General features: G+C 29.8%; 1 protein-coding gene across 3 annotated transcripts in view; it reads left to right on the forward strand.

Annotated features, from left to right (window-relative positions):
- Positions 1 to 24,621, forward strand: part of LOC117171367 (ras-related and estrogen-regulated growth inhibitor-like) — a 177,963-nt gene that overhangs the window by 69,326 nt on the left and 84,016 nt on the right. For 2 of the 3 annotated variants that reach the window (XM_033358616.1, XM_033358615.1), the window contains exon 4: positions 20,437 to 20,513. In XM_033358616.1, the coding sequence (XP_033214507.1) occupies positions 20,437 to 20,513 (77 nt within the window). The remainder of the gene's footprint in view (positions 1 to 20,436; positions 20,514 to 24,621) is intronic. The other variant, XM_033358617.1, reaches the window with a different exon arrangement.

Here is a 24,621-nt window from a genome sequence, read left to right on the forward strand (position 1 = left end):
GACAAGTGATTTAAGGAATTTAGAATATTAATGTTCCTGCTTTAACACTCAAAACAAATAATAAAAATCGTTTGCTTGTGAGTCTCTTCGTACACGAATTTTTTCTAAATAGGAAGGCAAATAATACTTTTGAGATCCGGTCTAATTTTTTATTAGACCAGTTTTCCAACTTTGTTCCTTTATAGGACAGGGTAATTTACAACTTAGCAAAGTTCATTTCTCTGAAGAATCATTGCTCACCGTAAACCTTCTGATCATTCCTGTTTTAATCACCGAAGATTTTCATAGAGTCGAGATATCACAAAAGGGAAAGTAATCCACATTCATGGAAAGTGTTTATTTTAATAAATTTTTAAATTGCAACTTAAATATAATAAAATTAAAGATTGTTGATAATTTATTAAGTAATTATCATCGGAAACGTATATGACAAGACACATAGAGGTTTTCGCTTCCTGGTTACGTCCAGAAGTCATCATGGATCATTTTCTTCAGAAAATTAATTAATATGTCGCTTCAAGTACATGCATGTACAGGATCAGTCACTTTTTGATGTTCATAAATTTTCAGAAGTAATTAGTGAAACAATTAGTAGTATTAACACTAGAAATTAATAATAAATTACTTTTTCATCTTCGAATGTATTAATGTGCAGTATAATTCTTTTCAAATGCCAAGTAAAATCGTTGTAGGCAAGTATTTTTATGTTCTCGAAGCCGGGTTTGCGTGAGCAAACATTTTTTACAAAATTGCGTGTTATTTACTTTTTTGTTCACATTCCAAATTCTATTGAAACAATCTTATATTTTTTCATCTATACCTGATTTTAGAACCTGATTGATTGTATAGCTGAGACAATAAGTTGCCCTGAATTAAAAAAAAAGACAAAAGTCCTCTTGCAGACATTGTAGTGTATGCTACACGATTATGAATTTTGAAGTTCCGAAAAAAGCTTTGTAGTGTAAATAATTAGAAATTTTAATATTTTGAGCCAAATATGTAAATATATCTATAAAAATTGAATAATTTTGATTTCGTTTATGACCAGCTTGAAAATTCGAATCGTTTAGGAACTGTTACTCCAAAGTAACTAAGTTAAAAAAGTATTGTAAAAGAGTTACACAAATTAAAGACTGTGCCTTTATGGTTTTTTACAGCAGAAAATATTTATTGTCTTTAAAGCCGGTTATTTTCTTAACTTCTTTAATATTTTTTAAGAAAGATGCATCAAGAATTTTCTGGAATAATCTAAGTTCAATTCTTTGTTTGATATATATTATAACTGTTTAGGAAGTGTTATTCTGCATTAAAAGAATAAGAAAAATTAAAACCTGTACAAAAAATTACGGTTACAAGAATCGAGCCCCCGACTTTCCGATTACAAACAGTGAGCGCTATCGCTTTATCTAACCGAAGGCTTTAAAACTTTAGCATTATGGTTAATATAACTTGAGTGAAAGAAAAATTTTGATTTGTAAAAATTGTTAAAATGTTTGTTAGTAGAATTTGGATTTCACAGAATAATGAAAAACCGGACCTGGTACACTTATTTTCGGTTCGCCTTGTAAAAATGCAGTGCTCGTTATGATAAATAATACCGATAATATAAAAAAATTACTCGTCGAAAATTGAAAACTTTATAAATAACTCTATAAAAATGCGAGGATCCTCTGAAGGCGATTAATATCTTGTTTCGCCGGGTGAGAGTGTAATCCGCAGTCACTTTAAAAAGATATCAGCTTTCATACGAGAATGTAAAAATGGTGGATGGGCAACAAGGCTATTAACAAAGTTTATTTGGTGGCAGATAGAGGCCCACGTAAATACGCTTTAACGATACTCTCCGACTCCGGGCTCAGCCCTCGATTCACTAACGAATGTGAACTCGAAACCTGGACCTTTTGGTTAACGATCAAGTAAAATACAGCACCTCCTCCGGATCCCGTTTCGCCCGAATCTCATTCAATCCTGCGAATTTGCCCTAATGAAAGGCAATCACGCGAGTATCGTTTCCAGGACGAGCATTTACAATAAGTCGAGGAGAAACAACTTTGTTAATCCGCTAGACCGCTCTCTTATCCGAACTGGTAATCTGGAGTAATCGAGTAATCCAGTAATCCAATGTTATCCTTATGTAAATCTACATTTGATCTACTAGTAATCCTAGATGATTCGAGTCATCCAAAGAAGCTAATTGTAATCCTGGATTCTGAGTAACACACTTGTAATCCTAGGGTAATCCAAATAATCTGAAGCAAACCACTTGTACTCCTAGGGAATCCTTTAGCAATCCACTTGTAATCCTAGCTGATTCTGTGTACACCCTGAGTGACTCATCTGCAACTTACATGTCATCCTAGGTAATTCAAGCCACGCAAGTCATCGCATGAAAATTAAATTAAAATAAATTAAAGTAAAATTCTACTACAAACTACGTGTAATCATCAGTAATCTACTTGTAATCATGAGTGACCTATTTGTAATCTCAGATAATTCATTTGTAACCCTGAATAATCTACTTGTTAATTGCGGCAATCCACGTTAATCTACTTTTAACTCCAGAGTAGCCCTACGTAATACACTTCTTATCCGCGGTAAACTACTTGAGAGCGGAGTTATCCAATTGTAATTCTTGAAAATTCCATTTTGATTATAGATAATCTACTTGTTTTTCTAGATAATCCACTTGTAACACCAGATAATCCCATTCTTATCGGAAGTAATCCACGTAATCCAGCTCAATCCACATTGAATACTTAGTAGTTCTCTGGCAATCCATTTGTAATTCGATATATTCCACTTGTAGGCCTAGGTAATCCAGTTGTAATTCTGGGTAATCCCCTTGTGATCATAAATAATGCACTTGTACCCCTAGGTAACCCACTTATAAACTTAGTTAATCAGTTCAATAAAGCTGACCAATGCAAACCTAGTACAATCTACCTGCAGTCGTAGGAAATCTCCGTGTAATCCACTTGTGATTACAGGTAATACACTTGTTATTCCAGATAATCTAGTTTAATCTGCTTTTAATCCTAGTTAATCCACTTGTAACCCAAGTTAATACTATTTTTATTCGCTGTTATCCAAGTAGTCCACTTGTAACCCTAGATAATTCACTCTCAATGCGAATTAGTCTAATTTATCCTTTTGAAAAACTCTGTAATCTACTCCCGTTGGGCCTCAATCATTTTTAAACTGAAAGTTCTTGCAAGTTTTTTACCAAATAATTTTGTATACTGATTTTAAACTCATTTATACTTAAGATGAAAATAAAGTATCAAGCCCATTTTGAATTAAGGGGAATTCAATTCCTCCTTTTGTCATATTTTAAATTATCTGATACGAAGTGTCATTTTGTGTTTTTATATAGCAGGAAAGCGTTCTTGTTATTATGCGTTTTAAAGCGTTTTTGCACTCGACGTTTTTTAATGTTTATTACGTTTAGGCAACTTTGAAGCATTGTAAATATGATTAAGGAAAAAGTATAAAGCCGTTTTTTAAATAAGTAAAATTAAATCCTTTGGCACATTCATTTCTAATATAGCAGCGAATGGTATTTTATCATTAAGGACATTAAACGGTTTTGTACTTGAATTTTCATTATTTTTTATTATTTTTGAATAAATTCAAACTTTTTAATGTTTTGAGAAAAACCAGTTTCGAGCTTTTTTGACATAAGTAAAATGCTATTCCATTTTTACAAAAAATATATGTATTTTCCAACAACAAAAAACGCTAGGTCGTTATGAGTTATTATATGAAAAATGTATTTCGCATAATTTTAATGCAATTACCTGTTACACGTAATACTAAAAAATCCACCTGCAATTCGGGTAAGTCAAATTAATTCACTTTTAACCCTAAGTATTCTACCTGTAATCCTAGATAATCCCCTTTTAATCCCGGATAATGATCTTGCCAGCTACGGGCAATCCACCTGTAAGCCTAGTTAATCCACTTGTAACCCTATGCAATACACTTCTAATCCTTGTTAATCCACTCGTAATAAAAATAATCCATTATAACCCTATGCGACCCAGTTTAAACCCAAGAAAATATCCTACTAATGCTAGTTGATCCACTTGCAATTCCAGATAATCCACTTGTAATCCTAGTTAATCCACTTGTATTCCTAGGTAATACAATAATTACCCACGATAACCGACTTGTGAGCAGAATAATCAGATTGGAATCCTGCACAATCTGATTATAATCCTGAAAAATCCCATTGAAACCTTATTCAATACACTTGTAAACTCAGTTAATCCACTTGTAATTCAAATAATCTGTTAGTGATTCTTTGTAACTCACTTTTAATTCTAGAAATCCCGTCGTAATACTAGTTGATCCACTTGCAACCTCAGATAATCTACTTGTAACCGTAAGTAATAACTCAATATCAGCGGTAATACACTTTTAACCAGAGCATTCTAATTTTAATCGTGGGTTATCCTATTTTAATCGTGGGTTATCATATTTTAATCCTGTTTAATCCACTTGTTACCCTATTTAATCCACTGGTAATCCTTGTAATCCACCTTGAATCCTGATATCCCCTTGTAATCCGCCATAATTCCAGTAATAAGAGGTAATCCTTTTAATCTGTGGCAATCAATGTTTAGAAATTGTTTCCCCTTTGTATTAAGTAGATTGAATGAAGGCTAATAGGAGCTCTACTCGGTGCAAGTTCGATCACGATGTAAATGACCTGCCCTGGACTAGGATTTACATCGGATGAGGTTCATTTGTCAGGTATCTGCATTCTGACAAGATCGTAAGCTGTTTGGGATTAAATGACGTTCAATTAGCAGCTACGTGACTAGGATTTTCTTGAATAGAAATAAGCGTTAGAAACTCCTTCTCCCACGCCTTTAATACAGGATAAAATATGATAAGGAATGTTGATTGAAAAGTGAAATTGCTTAACTTCCTAGTAAATCGATGCTGCACCAAAGGTCTTTAATATGTGTCTAATAAAGATAACCGCAAATAATGTTTTGCTCAATACCACGGCGGATTTTAATATCTTATATACATAAGAATATAAATTTTAATGATTGAGAAAATGAGTTATAAAGCGTTAGAAAATAAATGTTAATGTTCGTAAAAAGAGGCATAATTTAACAATTTGTATTACTAGACACGCACTGGTGACTCAGTGACCATCATAGGTATCAGCTAATCAGCATGATTTTAAAAATAGTTAATATTAAATTAATAACAGTATTCAATATTTGATTAATATTAATATTTAAAAGGAAAATGAATAACACTGGTTTCATATTTAACGAATCATTTGAGTTGAATGATTTCAGCGTAGATATTTAATAGAATTTTGTCTTCGGTTGCTGTGGTTACATTACCCATATCGGATGAATTCTCGGAATGGGAAGTAACTGGTCTTCGTGTGGAATCAGATCTTTTTCAAAGATACCACAAGGGTTTCGAAATATATTAAGAAAAATATGAAATATGTATAACGGTCAATATGAGCGTTAATTAAAGAAGATGGATTGTTGATCTTTAGATGATTGATCGTCAATATTTTGGAACTTACTAAAAAATATTTGCAATTACAGCTTATAGAGTATTTAAAAATATATTCAAAGTTATTTTGTATTCAGCAAATATGTTTAAAGCCCCAAATCAAAATTTTCGTCAAAATTATTATAAATCAAAATTTTCAATTTAAAAACTAAAAATTCTGAAAGATCTGATAAAAAATTAACCTTATGAGGTGATTTTTAAATTAAAGCACTAAACACTGCGAGTGTAATAGCGATTTCAAAGTGTTAAAAAATGGTTATGTTTTAGCTATTTTTAAAACACAATTGTCGCCCATTATTTCATATTCAATTTACTTTTGAAATGTGATTAAAAATTGAAAGAATATTAAATACATCTTATTTCACATTTCATAAATTTCAAAAAATTAATAATTATCGTAATTAAGTATCAAAGCTTTTTAAAATTAGGCCGCAACCGATTTCGTTAAAATAAAGTGAAATGAAACTGATAATACATTATTGTTAAAAAACTGATTTAAAAGATAAAAGATTAATAAAATATTCTAAAATTTAAAACATTGATTTATTTATTTTACCAAAAGTTCGGTACAAATAGTCCCTGTTCCAGCTCTCGATATTGATGCCGAGAAATCCGGCTATTCGTATCTTTTTCCGGATGACAAGCTTGATTCAAACCGTAAAACTGATTTTATTTCTAGCTCATTAATATCCACTTAACATATCGTTGACATAACGTATATCGGCATATTTTTACTATACCAGAACTCGTGAAGCCAACTAATAGTAAAATGATTCCGGATCGAATTTTATCGTCATTTTTTTTAGAAGCCTTAGTGTGGCTTCCTCATCGTCTTTCGTATCCGATAACGTCACGTTTCTAGACGGATGTAATGCAATAAATATTCCTAGCCAGCGTGCGGGTCAAACGGTTTCATGATCGCTTCGCTTTGCATTGTCCGGTAATAAAACTTTCTCGCCCGTAACGCAACTAATGTAACGAGCGTCCCTATTTGCTTGTTCCTCCAGTTTCTACCTCGATATGACTTACGAGGTGTTTATGAGTTTATTTATCGTTAGGGGCTCCTGCTGCTCCTGGTTCATTTCCGCATTTCCTACACTTATCTTTCATTCATCCTTTTTTTCTTGCTTCTAAACTAACTGCTCAGTTAGATGATCCATTTATGTTGTAAAGATCATTAGATAAGTGTGCCACATACTATATTAGGGCGATGCCCATTTGATCACCGTCTACCTGTTTGATCTACCACCACTTCCCAACTTCCCCTTACGCAGCTGAGGGACCTTGAGACTGCTGCCGCGGGCCCTTGACGGCGTGGGTCCTTTCTGCTTTATCTGTAATGAAATAGAGAACAGAACCATTTTTTAAATTTTTTTATTAGTAATTTAAAAATATTATGTTCAAAATCTTTATTTTTGGTAATTCAATTGAGACTTGGGATGAGGGCACTGTTAGAAATATCTGTTTCTTAAAATGATAATGAATGTAGGAAAATTAGGATAAAAACCCAAGATTTTTATGAGTTTATTTATCTTTAGATGCTCCTGGTTCATTTCCGCATTTACTACACTTATCTTTCTTTCTTCCTTTTTTTTTGCTTCTAAACAAATTGCTTAGTTAGAATTTCCATTTGTGCTGAAAAGATCATTAGATTACTGTGCCGTGTACTATATTAGGGCGATGCCCATTTTATCACCGTCTACCTGTTTTCCTACTCCCACTACCCAACTTCCCCTGACGCAGCTGAGGGTCTGTAAGAATGCTGCCGCCGGAACTTGTGAGCGAGAGTCATTTTCTCTTTATCAGGAAAAAAATACAAAGCATACAAATTTGTTTATGTTTAAATTAATAATTTAAAACAGTTATATTAAAAATCAAGGTTGATTGGTGATTTAAATGAGAATTTGTAGTAAAATAATGATCAATGTAGGAAAATTAGGATAAGCACATGAGATATTAAATTTATTTATCGTTAGATTTATCTGCTGCTCCAAGCTTATTTCCGCACTTTTAACACTCATTCATTTGTCCTTTTTTTCTTGAAAACTAACTGCTCAGAAGTTTCATTTATTATGAAAAAAAACATCAGATTAGTGCGCCACATGCTATATTAGGGCGGAGCCCATTTGATCGCCGTCTACCTGTTTTTTCTACCCCCACTATCCAAATTCCCCTCACGCAGCCGAGGGACCTTAGCACTGCAGCCGTCGTCCCTTGTCATGATAAATGTAGAAAAATAAGAATCAATTTAATAAAACTTAGTTAAAAATTACCTATTTTCAGTTACTATTTCAGAATTTTCAATAATATATCATAGAAACTCTGGTATGAGAAATTTAGTTAAAAAGTTTTGTTTCACATTTAATGAAATGATAATCACATGTTTTGGATAAAACTAGCATTTCAATTTTGTTTCGGCTAATATCTTTCAGAAATTCGAACTACCGCTGTTTTCCTGAAATTACTTCCAGCACTTAATCTTCTTGTCAACTCATTAAGGCAAGTAACATATCTTTGCAATCTCCTAGAAACATAGACTTCGAAAATGATATCCCTTAATAATTAATAAAAAATAAAATTTTTTAATGTATTTTATTTTATTACTGTCCTTCTATTTCTTCCTTTAAATTAATTTTTATTTTTCCAAATAAGACGCAACGAATTTCACACAAATAGTTTTCTATGAGAGGAATTTTCAAGAAAAGGGTTGAACTTTCAAGCAAGAAAGACTTTTTCGTCAATGAAGAGAAATTTTATCCAGAATAATTAGATTTTCAACTGAAAAAGAGAAGTTTTTCACCAAATAAATTAATTTTCAAGTAAAAACGATCTACTTTAAGCAAATGTGAAATAGTTTCATGTTTCGTGAAAATATCAATTGTCGTCTTAAAAAATGTCAACAAAAAAAATTTAATTTTTGACTAAAGAAGTGAACTTTTAACTAAAATTATGAATATTCTCAAAAACAAATTAATTTGCAACTAAAATAGTTGAATTATCAATCTAAAAGATGAACTTTTTACTAAAAAGGAAAATTTTCAACAAAATACATGAATTTTTAACTGAAAAAGATATACCTTAAACCAAAAATATATTAGTTGAATTTTCAATTAGAAAAATATGTTTTCAAATGGAAAAAGAAATTTGTAATTAAGTTGTTCAGATTTTAATTAGGATGATTAAATTTATATAAGAAAAAATAAATTTTCAAAAAGAAGAGATTAGTCAAATTTCAACTTAAAGAAATGACTTTTTAACGCAAATGATGAATCATCAGCAAAATAAATAGTTTATTAACAACAGCAAAATTTAACTGGTAAGATTACTTTTTCACAAAAAAGACAAATTATCAACCAGGAATATTAAATTTCTATCAATATAAGAAAAATTTCCGAAAAAATGGAATAGTTCATTTTCTGATAAAAAATTAATTTTTGATAAGAGAAACTAAATATCATCCAAAATATGTATTATTAACCAATGAGGTTCATTTTCTACTAAAACAGAATAATTTGCAATAAATAGTTAAATTTTCTATTAAAAATATTAATTTTCAATCCAAAAATAATTTTCAAAAATATACTTAAAATTCGAACAAAAAAAGGTTCTTAAACTAAAATAATAAATTTTCAAGCTGAAGCATTAATAAGATTTCTAATACGATAACTAAGTTCAATATTTAATTTACTTCAGATTGAAATTGAGTGTAAATCTTAACAATTAAAAATTAATTAAAATGTTAAAGTATATTTCAAATTTTAATTTAAAAAATAGTTTCACGAATAAAATGGCAGGACGGAAATTGCTATTTCACAACTTGTGAACTATGGTTAAGATCATAGTGAATATGGTGACTCTTCGACTGGGTTTAATTATTAAGTGAAATTATTTAAAAAATAAAATTGTAATAATTGCAATGTTTTTGAAAATCTTTTATCCTGATTTTTAGACCGATTTTGAAAATAGTTTCATATTCTTCACCTTGACGTCAACTACATAGCAGAAGACGCTTATTATTGAAAAATTATATCGAGACAGTTTACATACACGAAATTATCTCAATTTCGTGTAAAGCTTATTAGATAAGGTTAATTTCTGTTGCATCCAATCTTTCGACTGAAATCAATGTAAAATTTATCTTTTGTTTTTTCTGTGATAAGTTGAGGCGCATTTATGCCAATCATTTGATTCAATAATTGAATTGTCAAACCAGATTATTATGTTGGAACTTGGAGGTATGAATGAAGCTTGACTCGACTAAAATGGTCCTTATAACACTTCTCGATATCAATCTTAATAATGAGCCAACCTTATAAAAATAATTAAGATTTTTGCTTTATGTTCTTAATGGCTTTCCAATTAATTTTTCTTTTGGACGATATCGAACGAGAGATTGAACGTTAAAAACAGCTCTAAGATGTGAGCCCATCACGATTCCAACGCACGTTGCACCTGCTGCGTGAAATTTATCACCCGGATAAGCCTTTCGTTCGATAAAGCAGGACTCATTTTATCGATCTCTTGTTTATGAACGTGATAATTTTCATACATCGGAGAAAATTTTATTCGTTTCCACACGAATATGCTCACATTAATTATAATATTGTAATATATATGGAAATAACTTTGCGAGTAAATTTTACCATCGGTAGAAACTGACGTTTTTCTGGCTGAGATGCAAAAATAACTTACGAGAATGAAAATCATTGAGTTTAACTTAATAATTTATCTTTTTAAATTCCAAAGAGTATACGTTATCGTGTTTAAAATAGTTGTATTTGTAGGCTTTGGAAAATTAAATAACGATCATATGTTCAATATATTATTATTCATGCAGTTGATTTCTTGTCCCTTTGCGTGTGTTGAAACGATTAGAGCAATCGCGTGCAATTTTACATTTGTTGATACGTGTTTTGTTGAACTTGGATAATAATTCAAAAGACTAAACGTTTTGCGGCACGAAACTGAAGTAAGACATGCATTCCCTAGGATTGAAATATGATTTTATAGTTCTAATATTCTTGAGAATTAAAAATAAGGGAATATTGCTAATGAAAATTTGTTTATAAAAAAGGTAAAAAAACTGAAACCATTTTTGTAGGTAGCACCAAATAAATTCAATACGTTACTACACAAGTTACAACTTTTATCTATTATTCAGACGAATTTTGTACTTTTTTGGGCATATTGTTGTATTTTATTCTTATAGATTCTTGTAGTCATAAATTTTTTCTAGACTTGCTTTTTTGTAAATTTTGGTAGGAAATTCAAACCTCAATGTAATATAACAATTTGCAAAAAAGTAAAAAATTTTATCGAATAATGTAAAAGACATCAGTCTGGGTACAATTTTTCAATATTTACATTTGTTATCCTAACTTTAAAAAATTTTTTTGACTGTAAAATCTGTGAATTTCTATAGATCCATAAAAAATAAAAAAAATGTCCAAATTATAAACAACAGACATAATTAATTCAAAAAAATTCTTATATTTCAAGGGATCCTATATCGAAATCTTGATCGAAATCAGGTTAGTTATAAGCAATTCCACTGAATTAAGTTTAATACAAGTGCAGTTTGAAAACTTCAAGGTAATTCTAGTGGCATCATTATAAAATATGAATGTAAATTAATTAATTACAATGAATTAGGGTAGATTTTTTGGCTTCAAGTTTATAGACAATTAACATGAATTCTACTATCGAATTGAAGTGAATCACAGTGATTTCAAGTAAATTGTATGGCTTCAACAGACTTATGTGGATTAAAATGAGATCTATGTATTTGCAGAGAATCCTGTCCAATTAAAGCAAAATTTTTAATTTTAAATTATATATTCTTATGATAAATTTAATTGCACTTTTAAAGTTATAGCTCTTGCCAGAATAGAATTCCGTTTAATTCAAAACTAACATATTTGTATTAATACAGCTTTCAAACTTAAATCATTAAAATTTGTGTACAACGCTATTATTCAAAAGCTATCGCTGAATGAAATCGCATATAAATTTATTAGCAAAAATATGACTAAAGTGAAGAATCAAACTGTGAAAGTATCATTTTCTGCAATCTATAAGTGATGATAGACCGGCTTGCACAAACGATAGTGCATCAAATTGAAATTATTGTCCTCATTGCTTCAGTACTTTCACACTCAGTACCCATTATCTATGTTTTCTAGCATGTCAGCGAAGCAAATCCGACTAGCCATGAAAATCGCTCTTCTTACTACGTCCTTAATAATGCATAGAATAGCAGCTAACAACGTGTCAATCATTTGAAAGACATTTCTGATCCACTCGATTGATACCTTAAACCTTTATAAATAATTTTCTATTTTTGCATAAATTGAAACTATTATTATGTTTCCTGAATAGAGGTTATTAAATTTTAGATGAAAATCTTGCAGTCTTATCTTACAAAAAATTAGATTATAATGGTTCTGTGAAAAGCTTAGCAAAATCTTTCCTGTTTCACTTTTTAGCTTCGTATTGAAAGTGGAACAGGAACTAAATTTCAAGTGTAATTATTTATTTATATTAATCATATAGACATCGCACGTGTATTATATGATTTTATTTGATTTACAATTTTCTTTATAGTACAACTTAAACAATAACAATAACTCCACATTTTAAGATTATTTTCTTTCGTATTTATACATAACGTTTCCTGGTGTCTTCTTACCTCAAGATAGTTTTCTTTTATAGAGCAACGTGCAGCATGTAGGTTAGCACTTTTTTATATGATTAGATGATTTTCCAGTTTCTGACATCCCGGATATTGGGTTGTTACAAGGTAACTCAATATGCAAAGAGTGTAGCAAATTAAATTCGTAAAGGATGTACAAAACAACGAGGGTTTCAATTTGGTTTCAGGTCATTATCTTACACTCATTTTGACCTTCAGCAATGTATACTATAATGATAATGTTTAAATAAAAACAATTGAATAGCTTTCAAAGCTTCTATTTTTCAAAACGAACCTCTTCTGATTCCATTTTGTTCCAGGAAGTTCTTTTCGCCACCTTTTTTTTAAAAAAACTAGGGTTTCATTCTTTTTCTTAACAATCTCCTTTTGAACTTCAGCCATGTTTGCTTAATAATGAACGCCAAAATAAAAACAATGGGATATTCTGCAATGCTGCGATTCTCCAAAATGAACCAGATGTGGTTCTATTTAACCATAGATATTTTTGATGTCGCTTTGTGGAAAAAGCTAGGATATCGATTTTGTTTCGGCTCATTTTCTTACAAACTCATTTTGAATTTCAGCAATGTTTGCTGTAACGATCAATATTAAAATAAAAATAATGGAATAACTTTTATTGCTTCTCTTCTTCCTTTAAACGAACCAAATGTGGTTCAATTTTGTCATAGAAATTTTTGACGACGTTTTTTGGAAAAAACTAGGATTTTGATTTTGTTTTGGCGCATTTTCTTACAAACTCAGTTTAAATTTCAGCAATGTCCGCTGTAATGATCAATGTCAAAATAAAAATAATAGAATAGCTTTTATTGCTTCACTTCTTCAAAATGAGCCAGATGTGGTTCAATTTTGTAACACAAATTTTTGACCTAATTTTTGAAAAAAAACTAGAATTTCGATTTTGTTTCGACACATTTTCTTAAGAATTCATTTGGAACTTTAGCAATGTCCGCTCTAATAATCAATGACAAAATCAAAACAATTGGATAACCTTCGGTGCTTTTATTCTTCAAAATGAACCAGATGTGGTTAGATTTTTTTTCAAAAAGTTTTGACGCCGTTTATTTAGAAAAATTAGTTATACAATTTTGTTTCGGTTCATTTTCTCACAAACCTATTTTCAACTTCAGCACTGTCTGCTGCAATAATCAATGCCAAAATAAAAAAACAACAACAATTAAATAGCTTCCAATGCTTCTATTCTTCAGAATGAGCCAGTTGCGGTTCAATTTTCTCTCAGAAAGTTTTGACGCCTTTTTTTTTTAGAAAATCTGGTTTTCAATGTTGTTCCGGCTAATTTTCTCACAAGTTTATTTTAAACTTTAGCAATGTTCGCTGTAATAATTAATGCTCAAATAACATCAACCGAATATCTTTCAATATTCTTATTATTCAAAATGAACCAGATGTTGTTTAATCTTGTTTCAGAAAGTTTTGAGGACATCTTTTTGTGAAAAATGAACCTTTTTTGTTTTTTGTGTGACAGGCTTTCTAAAATTTTGAGCGGGCCCGTCGTAAGGAAGCTAGTGCAAGTTTTCGCGCTTCTCGTGTGTAGGGCCCCTCAAGCGTTTAAGCAATTTACATGTTACACGGAACTTCAGCCCACGTTGGCTCGAGATATACCGACGCGTGGAGGTAATCTTACACGCCGCCATGCTTATTCATAAAAGCAGTTTACAAGAGCATAACCGGTTGTATGACGTACCTAGAACCAACCAAAGGTCAGAAAAAAAATAATGAAGGGTGAAAATGTCAACAATGTCAGCTGTAACATAATACTAAAGAAGTCATGAATTTTATGAATGCACATGTAAAAAATTCTCAAGAAAATTAATATTGGCGAACATAGTCCATCAATCGAAATATGATAGAATGTTCATAAATGGGTCAATCGATGTGTTTTATTATGAGTAACCAATATTTATTTCAGAGCAAAACTGCATTTGTAATATTAAAAAGGTTTCCATGATATAGCGAGAGTAAACAATTTTTTTTCAATTCAACAATTAATATTGGCACATGCTGGTCAAAGGTTCATCAGTAGATTAATCAATATGTTAACTGTAACATAATACTAAAGAAGTAATGCCTTTCTATGAATGAAAAAGTAAAAAATTTCACCAAAAATGTACATTAGCGAATAGAGCTCATAATTTTGAATACAGTAGAATTTTCGCAAATAGGTCAATCGATGTGTTTTATTATTATAACTAACAAAAATTTACGTCACAGTAAACTTCAGGAACAAAAATTATCTTAAAATGGGATAAAAAAGATGCAGCGCGCTTATCTAAAGAAATATCAAATTCATCTGACAAATGATAAAAGTTTATGGGACGAAAATATTTATTTGGCATATATGATATGTCAAACTCTGCGTCTAGTTTCACCGGAAAAATTTCTTCCATAAATTAAAAAATTCTCGCGGTATTCATTCTTTAAATCGTCTCACTTTATTGAAATGATTTAAACCAAAACATTATCTACCTACACTTGAAGAATACATAGACTGAACTTTGGTTACTTTATACTTTATATTGTTTGTTTAGAATCTTTGAAGTCTTCATCAGGGTCGACAGAAACTAAAGGTTTGTTCAACAAAAGTAAAGGGCAGAACTTGGCTAAGTGTTCACTCTAGAGTATACTTATTTTTTGGTTAAAATCATTTAAATAAAGTCAGGCGATTTAAGAAAATGAATACCGCGAGCATTTTCAAATTTATGGAGAATATTTTTTCGGTGAACCTAGACGCAGCCGTTTGACATATCACATACATACATACATATCACATAAATATTTTCGTCAGATAAATGTTATTTTCGTGAGATAAATGTGCTGCAGCATTTTATCCAATTTAAAGACAAAATTTATTCCTGGGGTTTACTGTGGTTAGTTATGTTGTATCCCCAATATCAAGAATTTTTTTATGATAAACAGAAAGTAAACAATTTTTTTAAGTTTATAAATTGGTATTGGCAAATAGGATGGTATTAGATTCATTATTAGGTCAATCAATATATTAACTATAATATAATACTAACAAAGTAATGCGTTTTAAGAGGTCAAAAATAAAAAATTCGAAGGAAAATTAGTAATTGCCAATAGAGGCCATGAATAGGAATATAGTAGAATGTTCATAAATAGGTCAATCGATGTGTTTTATCACAAACAACAAAAATTTCCATTAGATTGATTTTGTATCCTCAATATCAGAAAGGTTTTCATGATATAAAGAAAGTAAACCAGGTTTCAGTAAATTCATCAATCGGTATTGCAGACAGGATGGTAGAAGATTCAGAAGTAGGTCCATCAATATGTCTTTATCAGAAAGAATTAACACAGTAAATGACGGTTGATAAATTTGATTTTAAAATTGGATAAAAATGATATTGAACGCTTTTATAAAGATTTCGGAATTTGTATTTGATCAGAAAATTGCGCATCAGGATAAAGTGAAATTTGGAACTGAAGCTTTCGAAGAAATTTTCTACATTTAAAAAAATGAAAAAATTTTATGTATCAATAAATATTTCAACTACGTAAATCTAAAGAAAAACTTTTTGAAGACAAGAAAAGTCTCTGGATCTATAGAGATTTATGGGCCAATATAGGAAAATTGTAATTTTTCTCCCTACATGAAATTAAAATTTTCCTAAAATATTCCTATTTATTCCAGGAAGTTGTAAATCCTCCAGAAGTAGAAGTCGAAAGCAGACCAATATGTAAAAACATTTTCTAAAGTAACAAAAAAAATGTATGGGAAATTCAACAATTTTGTTAGAAAGTCATGCCTTTTCGTCGAAACTTAAACTGTTTTATTGACAATTAATTTTTTTTGTGTTTTGGAAATTTATTTATTTAATTAAAAATTAACTTTTTTGTTGAATCCTGTTTGTCTTTTTTGTTTGAAAATTCGTCTCTTTTGCTTGGAATGTTATCTCTTTGGTTTAAAATGCAACTATTTTGGATTGAAAGCTAATTCTTTTTTGTATAAAAGTCTATTATTATATTTCTGCTTTAGAATTCATCTTTTTTGGTTAAGAATTAAATTATTTCGTTGGAAATTTGCCCCTTCTGCTTTAAATGTCAACTATTACATTTTTCGTTTAAAAGACACTTTTATCCAATGAAAATTCAACTAATTCGTTGAAAACTAAACTTTGATTTTACAATTAATTTTTTTTTTTGGCTGAAGAATCATAATTTTATATAGAAATTAATTATTTTCACTGCAAATTTAACTATGTTATTTCTAATTGAAAATGTATATTTTTCAGTTGAAAATTCAACTACTTTGTTGGAAATTTATCTTTCTTAGGTAAAAGTTCGACTATTTAGTTAAAGATGCATGCATTTTCTTAGCAATTCTTCTTTATGGGTAGAACTTTAATCTTCTTGGTTGAAAATTTCTGAAGAAACAATTTTAGAAATAAAATAAATTATTTTCCAGAGTCATAGAGGGGGCTCTATATAGGAAAATCATCATTTTCCTCTTACAGCGAAAATAAAAATTTTCCAAAACGGCTTGATAGATATGAATGAAGTTATGTAAAAGCTATTTTTGGATCCACAAAAAAGATCCGTTTTTATTAGAAACTGATAATTAGAATGATATGCAAAGGTTTTATTTTTTGTCAAATGAAGGCAAGACCAATGATTTTTTCTGGTATAAACGAAAAAATTTTTTCAGTGAAGCTATAAATCAAAATCAGAAAGTGACAGTAGGTTTATAATTAGGTCAATCGATAAAAAGATCTGTGATATTTTCAAATTAAACTAAGGGAGAAGAAGATACTCTCAGATCTAATTGTTCTCAAATTAAGGTAAACAATTTGGTTCCGTTTTATTTTACCATGTAATGATTACATTTTTGAAGATAATTGCCGCTCCATTTTGAAGATAATTGCCTCTGGATTTTGAAGATAATTGCCGATGGATTCGAGTCTCCCGGAAGTATGTAACGAAATGGGTCGTTCGCGAGAGGTTGGAGGTACAATCAGTGCCCTCCTTTAAATTCAATTTGGCTTTAGAGAAATGCAGAGTCACTCTTGCGGTGCATTATTTTTGATAAACTGCACCAGTACCGTAACAATGGCCTCGGGTTTTATCGCGTATTATGCCGAGCAGTCGACCAACAACGTCGCAATCTTCCTACTCTTCACTCTTATATTCATTCCTATCAATCCTCCTTAACGTCTCTCCCATCTGAATTTCTCCTCGCTTTAATTTCTTCTCCACTCACTTCATTCTCTTCCACATTGACAAGTCTTCACTCTTGCACCAAAGGCCTTCACAAATCTACATCATCATCAGCTTACAAATCATCTTTACCTCCTATTTTTATGCCCATATTTTTTACAAGTTTCTACTATTGAAACAGATGTTTCCAATATTACAAACGAACATAACTTTCCTACTCTTCAATAAAGTGTATTAATATTATAGGTCAATCGATTTGTCTCGAATCAAGGAATCTTTTCCATGCTCAGATGAATTTTTAAAAATGTTATTGAAAAAAATTTTACAATGGAAACCCTTTTTTCAAATATTATGCATTACCATAGCTTCCTTACTCTTCAATCAAACGTTTCAATATAGGTCAATCGATTCGTCTGGAATCAACACATATTCTGTATTCTGGCACCAACTTTAAATTATGAGAATGAGAAGATTTGTACCATAGAATTCGATTTTTAATATAATATAAATGCCCATAACTTCCTCACCATTTGATAATATATATTAATATTATAGGTCAATTGATTCATCTCGAACCAAGGAATCTTTTATAGTTTACTGTAAAAATCAGTTTTTAAAATATTATATGGTACTCAAAAAAGTGCAGAAAATATTTGTAGAAATCCTTTACTTAGTTTCAAGATATCAGTGATAAAAATGCACCCTCTAAATTTTATCAATTTATCCGGAACGGTTTGCAGTTATCATGTTCACAAGAAAGTGTGATATCCAAACACTTTTTTAAAGTAAAAAATTACTTTTTATTTTCTTGAATTTTTAAAAAGTGTTTTAGAGAATTAAAAAATATTCCTAAAATATTTAACCTATTTCAAATGATTTTAAAGATTTTAGAGTATTTTGAAACATTCCATGGAATTTACAAGAGCTTTCAAAAGTTCCAAATGATTTCAAAAGATTTCAAAGGATTTTAAATATTTGAGGCTACTTAAAAAGGTTTTCAGGAAATTTGAATATATTTTAATAATTTAAAGGAATTCTGAAAGATTTAACCAATTTTAGGGTATTTTTGAAAATTCTAAAGAATTTTTATGAACTTTAATTTTTAAAGGAATTTCCACAAATTTTAAAGGATTTCGAATATTGTAGGGTATTTTAAAGAATTACAAGACATTTTCAAGATATTTAACAATTTTCAAGTAATTTCCAAGAACTTGATTGATTTATATCATTTAAATAGGAGCTTGAAATCTCACAACGTATTTTAATACATTTTTCATGGTTTCAGGAAATATCAGATTTGGTAGAATTTCATAGATTTTTGCAATATTTTCATGGGTTTCAAAGAATTTATTAACAAGAAATGTAGAATTTCGTTGTATCTAAAAGATTAAAAAATATGTGAAGGTATTATGAAAAATTTAAATAAATTTTAAAGATTTCAGGATTCTTAAAAAGATTCCAAGTACTTTTAATTTCAACCTTTACCAAGTTTTTTATGGATTTTAGGTCTAACGTTACCTTTTATAAATTCCGTGGAAGTTTCATGCAATATGTTAGGGTTTTGAAAAGATTTTAAGGAATTTTATTAGGTGTAAATAATTTGAAGGAATACAGAAAGATTAAGAAAATTGTAGGGTATTCTTAAAAATTTCAAGGAATGTTAAAAAGCTTTAGAAAATGTCAAGGGTTTTCAAAGGATTTGCAATATTTTAGGTTATTTTTAAATGTTCTAAATAATTCTCGAAAGACTCATAAAATTTCAAACGATTTTTGAGGAGCCTAATGATTTTGAGGGATTTGAAAAAAATGTCTTTTGGTTGTAAAGATTTTTTTTAGAATTTCAGATTTTAATGAATTTTGCAGGATTTCGGGAAATATCATATGATTTCATAGAATTATACGGGGTTTTATCATATTTTAATGAATCTGGAAGAATGAATTCTTATAAATTTATCCTGAATTATTTTTTATTCTGTTCAATTTTTTGAAATTCTCTTGAATTCCTGTAATTTTCTTAGATTTTTTTATTTCACTCAATTCTACGCATTTCAATGGATTTTTTTCGATTTTTGTTCAGTTTTTGTTTAATTCATCTTGAAAATATTTAAACTTATTCGAAATTTACTGAATTCAATTAATGTTTTATATTATTTTCTAATTCACTTACATTTTTTTATTCGCCTTGAATTTGTATGAACTTCATCGAATTACTGTCATTTTCCGGAAATTCCTCTAAAGTTAATTAATTTTTACTGAAATCCATGATTTAAAAAAAATGTTTTCCAACTCATTTTAATTCTTTGGAATTTTTAAATTCTTATGAATTTTGATAAATTTAATTAATTCTACTCGATTCAGTGGGTTTTCTTCATTTTTTAAAAGTTTTTTAAAAAGAATTCGTCTTTCAGACTTTTCAACTTATTTTAAACTTACCGAATTAAATGAATTTTTTTATTATTATGTTATTCTTAATTGAATTACATTTTTTTAATTCACCTTGAATTCTCATCATTTCCATCGAATTTTTTTCATTTTCCGAAAATTCCTCTAAATTTACTTTAATTTGACTTAAATCAATGGAATTTTACAAAACTTTTTCCGATTACTTCTAATTCTTGTGAAGGTAACTGGACGTATTTTATCTTCAAATATTAATGAACAGGTAAAATGAATTAATCTGGCAAAAATCATAAAACAGTCAGAAAGCAATTGTTTCCTCTGTGGTACATTGGTACATTTACCCTAGAAGGACAAATCCTTAAGAAAGAAAATTAGATCAACAGAAATTAGATATGCGTATTGAGAGTTTGCCAAAGGTCAGTAAACTGAATCTAACCTAGCCCGGTGAATTCCGCATTGGAAAGACTGATCTTACCGTAAGAGCGTCCGGATCACACTTGGGCATCTCCCGATGGTGATCCAGGATAGGTCTATCATATATCAAGGTGTCAGTTTAATCTCGTTCTACTCTGTTGCAGATTTCCTCTACCGGCACAGCGTTCCTATCGATAATGTTACTACCGAGGTCGAGATACTGGACACTTCCAGGTGCGAGGTGAGTTTCCTCTATGTATACTACTTTAATAATGATGTGCCACAGGGAAACAAGAAAAAACGCCTCTATCTCGAAAATCTTAGTGGAGTCCGAGGTAATCCCAAAGCTCTGATATTAAAACATAGAAGGTAGAAACTACTACTTGGGAACGCAATTCAAAAATTAAACTCACAGTCTTTGGAACTTTCCATAAATTACATTAGCGTTTATTAAACTACTGCCGGCGGCAGGTTAGCCTGCCCGCGGCAGGGGAATTCATTGTTCTGAGATTAGGGTATTTTATAAACACTGAAATTAGGAAAACATGGCTCAATTAAATTTTAATTAGCTGAAAATATTTCCTTATATATTTATGTAAAAGTGAAAAAATTGATGGGAAACGGTTAATATTATCAGTTATAAGGAAAATCTTTAAGTGCGTACATACCCAGCGGGCACAAACGTTAAGGAACATCATTAGAATGGCTCAAAAACTTCCTAAGTCAGTCTAAATAACGTTCCAAAAACATACAATATTCTAAAGACGTTTTAGTTACGTATTTCAAACATGAAACATTTTTAAAACATTATTTGATCTGACTTAGGATACTCGCTAACTACAAGATATCTTAGATGGAGATTTATTAATATAAATTAAGTTTTAATTTTTCTTAGCCAACTTTAAAATTCTAATAAGAAGGTCGCATCAAAAGCTACGTCGGTAACATAACTTTGATTAGAAATTAATAATTTTGAAAACCAATTTCATTTTTCAGATTCTATGCTTTTCTCATATTTCTCTCTTTACGTACTTTTTAAAGAATTCCCCCTTTTTTCCTGTTTTCAAGAAACTTCTTTTTTTCCCCTGTTTCTTATTCTTTCGTTTAAATTCAAACTGAATTAAAAGAACCCGATTAGAAAATCCAAATTTTTTTCTTTAAAAGTTCATTCTTTTTGGCTAAAAGTTCTACTATTAAAAAACGGATATTTTTAGTTGAAAATTCAAGTAATTGGTTTCAAAATTCATGTATTATGTTTAAAATGGTTCTGGTTAGTTGAAAATTAATGTATTTTGGATAAGGATTTAACTTTTTTGTTTAAAATTCCTCTCTTTGGTTAAGAATTAATTTTGTAGCTTAACTGTAACTTTTTCATTTTTCTTTAAAGATTCAAACTTTTTGTTGAAAATTCATGTAATTGATTAAAAAATGTATGTATTTGAAACTCTGTCGTTATGGTTCAAAGTCAATCTTCTTGGTTTCACTTTCATCTTTTCATTTAAAAATGGAATAATTTCTTTTAAAAATCAAGTTTTTTGTTTGAAAATTTAACTATACGAATAAGAATTAAACTATTGTTATAAAAATATGACTATTTGGTAAAAAATTTAGTTTTTTCTTAAGAACTATATCTTCTGGTTAAAAATTCATGTAAGTTATTGAAAATTCGTGCTTTGATAGAAAATAAATCTTCTTGGTTGAAAATTTATTTTGTTTGTTAAAAATTTATCTATTTTTTTATATTTCAACGTATTTGTTATTCATCTTTTTGGTCAACAATTCAACCGTTTTCTTACAAATGCATTTCATTGAATTACAAATTCATCTTTTATCTTAAAAGTCACCACACAGTCACGTATTAATGTAAAATCTGTATTTAGCCAACAGCCACTTCATTTTCTTGCTGAAGGGGGTAGGAGGGGGAGTTAAAAATGCCCTGAATTAGTAACGTAGCTTAAAGACGGCCCCTTATCTCTCCGAAGTCCGATTATCAGAGAAATTTATTTTCAAATAAAGATCAAATTTTCAGTGGGAGGGGTTCAAAACTCTGATTGGTGTCACGTCTTTGGAAGTTAATCGATCTTTCAGCTCACATTGGTACGTTTAATGATAAAGATTTATTTTTTACTTGAAAAATGGAGTAGTTTTGAACTTCGTTTGGATATATTTTTGAAGGGGAGTGTCTGACATTTCTAAATATAAATCTCGTTTGAAGGGATATCCAAGGGCCACGTCTGTCATATGTCGGCTGTGGTTCTGGAATAATGCGCTTGCAAACGGTTGCGGTTGCTCGTTGTCTGAGGTTCTCGTTAGCCAGTCACAATGCGTCCAAGTTGCATACTTATTCTGGTTCGTTCGCCATTCTGTCTGCCCGACTGGCAACCAGTACTTGAAAAATGTCTGATGGCCGGGTACAGACAAGGACGAGGACCTCCTGATTCTTTCTTGCTGAGTCTGTCGTCAAATCGACTTGAACCACTTTGGGGATGTTCAAAAACTACCTCACGCTATTTTAAACAGATTTTCTACCCCTCAACTTTTTCGTCATAGATCATCACATAAATCTTATGTTGAATTTTTCAGCCCCCAAGGTGATGTCACAAATACGAACATCCACCCTACTTTTCAAGACAATTTTTTTTCCGATTGAGTTTGATAAAACCCGAAAATAAGACTCGAAGTATACTATCATAATATTTTAACAAGTTTCACAGTCCAAAATACTCCCAAAAAATAAAAAATAGGGGGACTTATTCATAACGATAGGGGAAAAACTTGAGTTTTTAAGGTAAAAAGTCGAATGTTTTAAACTGGAAAAGATGTAATTTGAACCAAGATCATTGTGCAACCAAATATTAACATTTTTAACGACCAAAAATTAATTTTAAACCAAACAGTTGCATTTACAACAAAATAGTTGAATTTCCAATTAAGAAAGATTGATTTTCTACCTAAAATAGGTGAATTTTTAACAAAAAAGTTGCGTTTACAAGATGAAAGGTCCAGTGCTTTAGAAATTTCTCGACTTTCAAGTCCGAAAATAAAAAATCTTTCAAACAAATTGTCGAATTTTAAGATAAAATGGAATTAACTTTAACTAAAAGCAGTTAGGCTTTTAACTAAATAGACGAACCATCTATACCTAAAACATCTATTTTTTTTAAAGAGAGATGAATTTTTAACAACAAAATTTTCTACCAAAAGAGATCACTTTTCAATCCAAAAAAGACGGATTTTCAAGCAGAAGTAACGAATTTTCACCAAATAAATGAATTTTTAGCCAAATAGTTGGATTTTTAACCTAAAATAATTAATTTTCAAACAAGGAGTTGAATTTCCTATAAAAAAGTCATTATTCTCAACGACAAATATAATAGTTGATATTTAAACCCAAAAAAGATTTTAATTTGGAATAAAAAACAATCGAATTAAACTAGGAAGATGAATTGTAATTTTAAGTAAAAAACACTTGAACTCAACCAAAAAAATGAATTTGTAACAAAATCGCTAAATCCTGAACTAAAACAGATTAACTTTTAACCAAACAGTTGCATTTTTGAACAAAAAATATCAGATATCTGCCGAAATAGATAAATTTTCAAACCAAACAGATGAATTTTTAACAAAAAAGGTGTAATCTTTAACCAGGAAAGATTTTTTAATCAAGAGGGACAAAATATTTCAAGCAAATTCTTGCATTTTGAAATCAAAAAGGTGCATTTCATTTAAAACTGTTGAATCGAACCCAAAGATATGAATTTTCAACCAAAAAATTAATTTGCAATCAAATAGTTATTTTTTCAACGAAATAGGTAAATTTTTGACTAAATTGTTGCATTTTGAACTAAACGCAATCAGTCTTTCCTTAAGAATGGAATATATAATTTTCAAATAAAAAAAAAAAACAATTTTCGACCAAAAAAGTAAATTTTCAACCAAACAGTTAAATTTTTAACGAAAAATTAGCAGTTTTCATTCAGTAATGGAATAATAACATAATTTTTCGATAAACAAAAAAATAATTTTCCTACTAATAGAACAAAGTTTCAACAGAACAGTTCAATCTTCAACTTATAGCTTTTCAACCAAGTAGCTTATTTTTCATCTGTAAATGATCAATTTTCAGTAAAAACGGACTAGTTTAATTTTTATTAAAGAAATATAATTGGGCTGAATTAAATTAATTTAAAGTGCTGATAGGCCTTAGGTCCCAAAGAAGTTCAAAATATGTCCTGCTTGGCCAGGATCCTTTTAGTACGAAAGTACGAGAAATGTCTCATTTAATTTTTTAAAAACAATTTTATAATTTATGTGTAACTTTTGGGAAAAGAGTACTATAAAAGGCCCAT

The sequence above is a fragment of the Belonocnema kinseyi genome, chromosome 4 (assembly GCF_010883055.1).
Source record: "Belonocnema kinseyi isolate 2016_QV_RU_SX_M_011 chromosome 4, B_treatae_v1, whole genome shotgun sequence".
Taxonomy (NCBI): Eukaryota; Metazoa; Arthropoda; class Insecta; order Hymenoptera; family Cynipidae; genus Belonocnema; species Belonocnema kinseyi.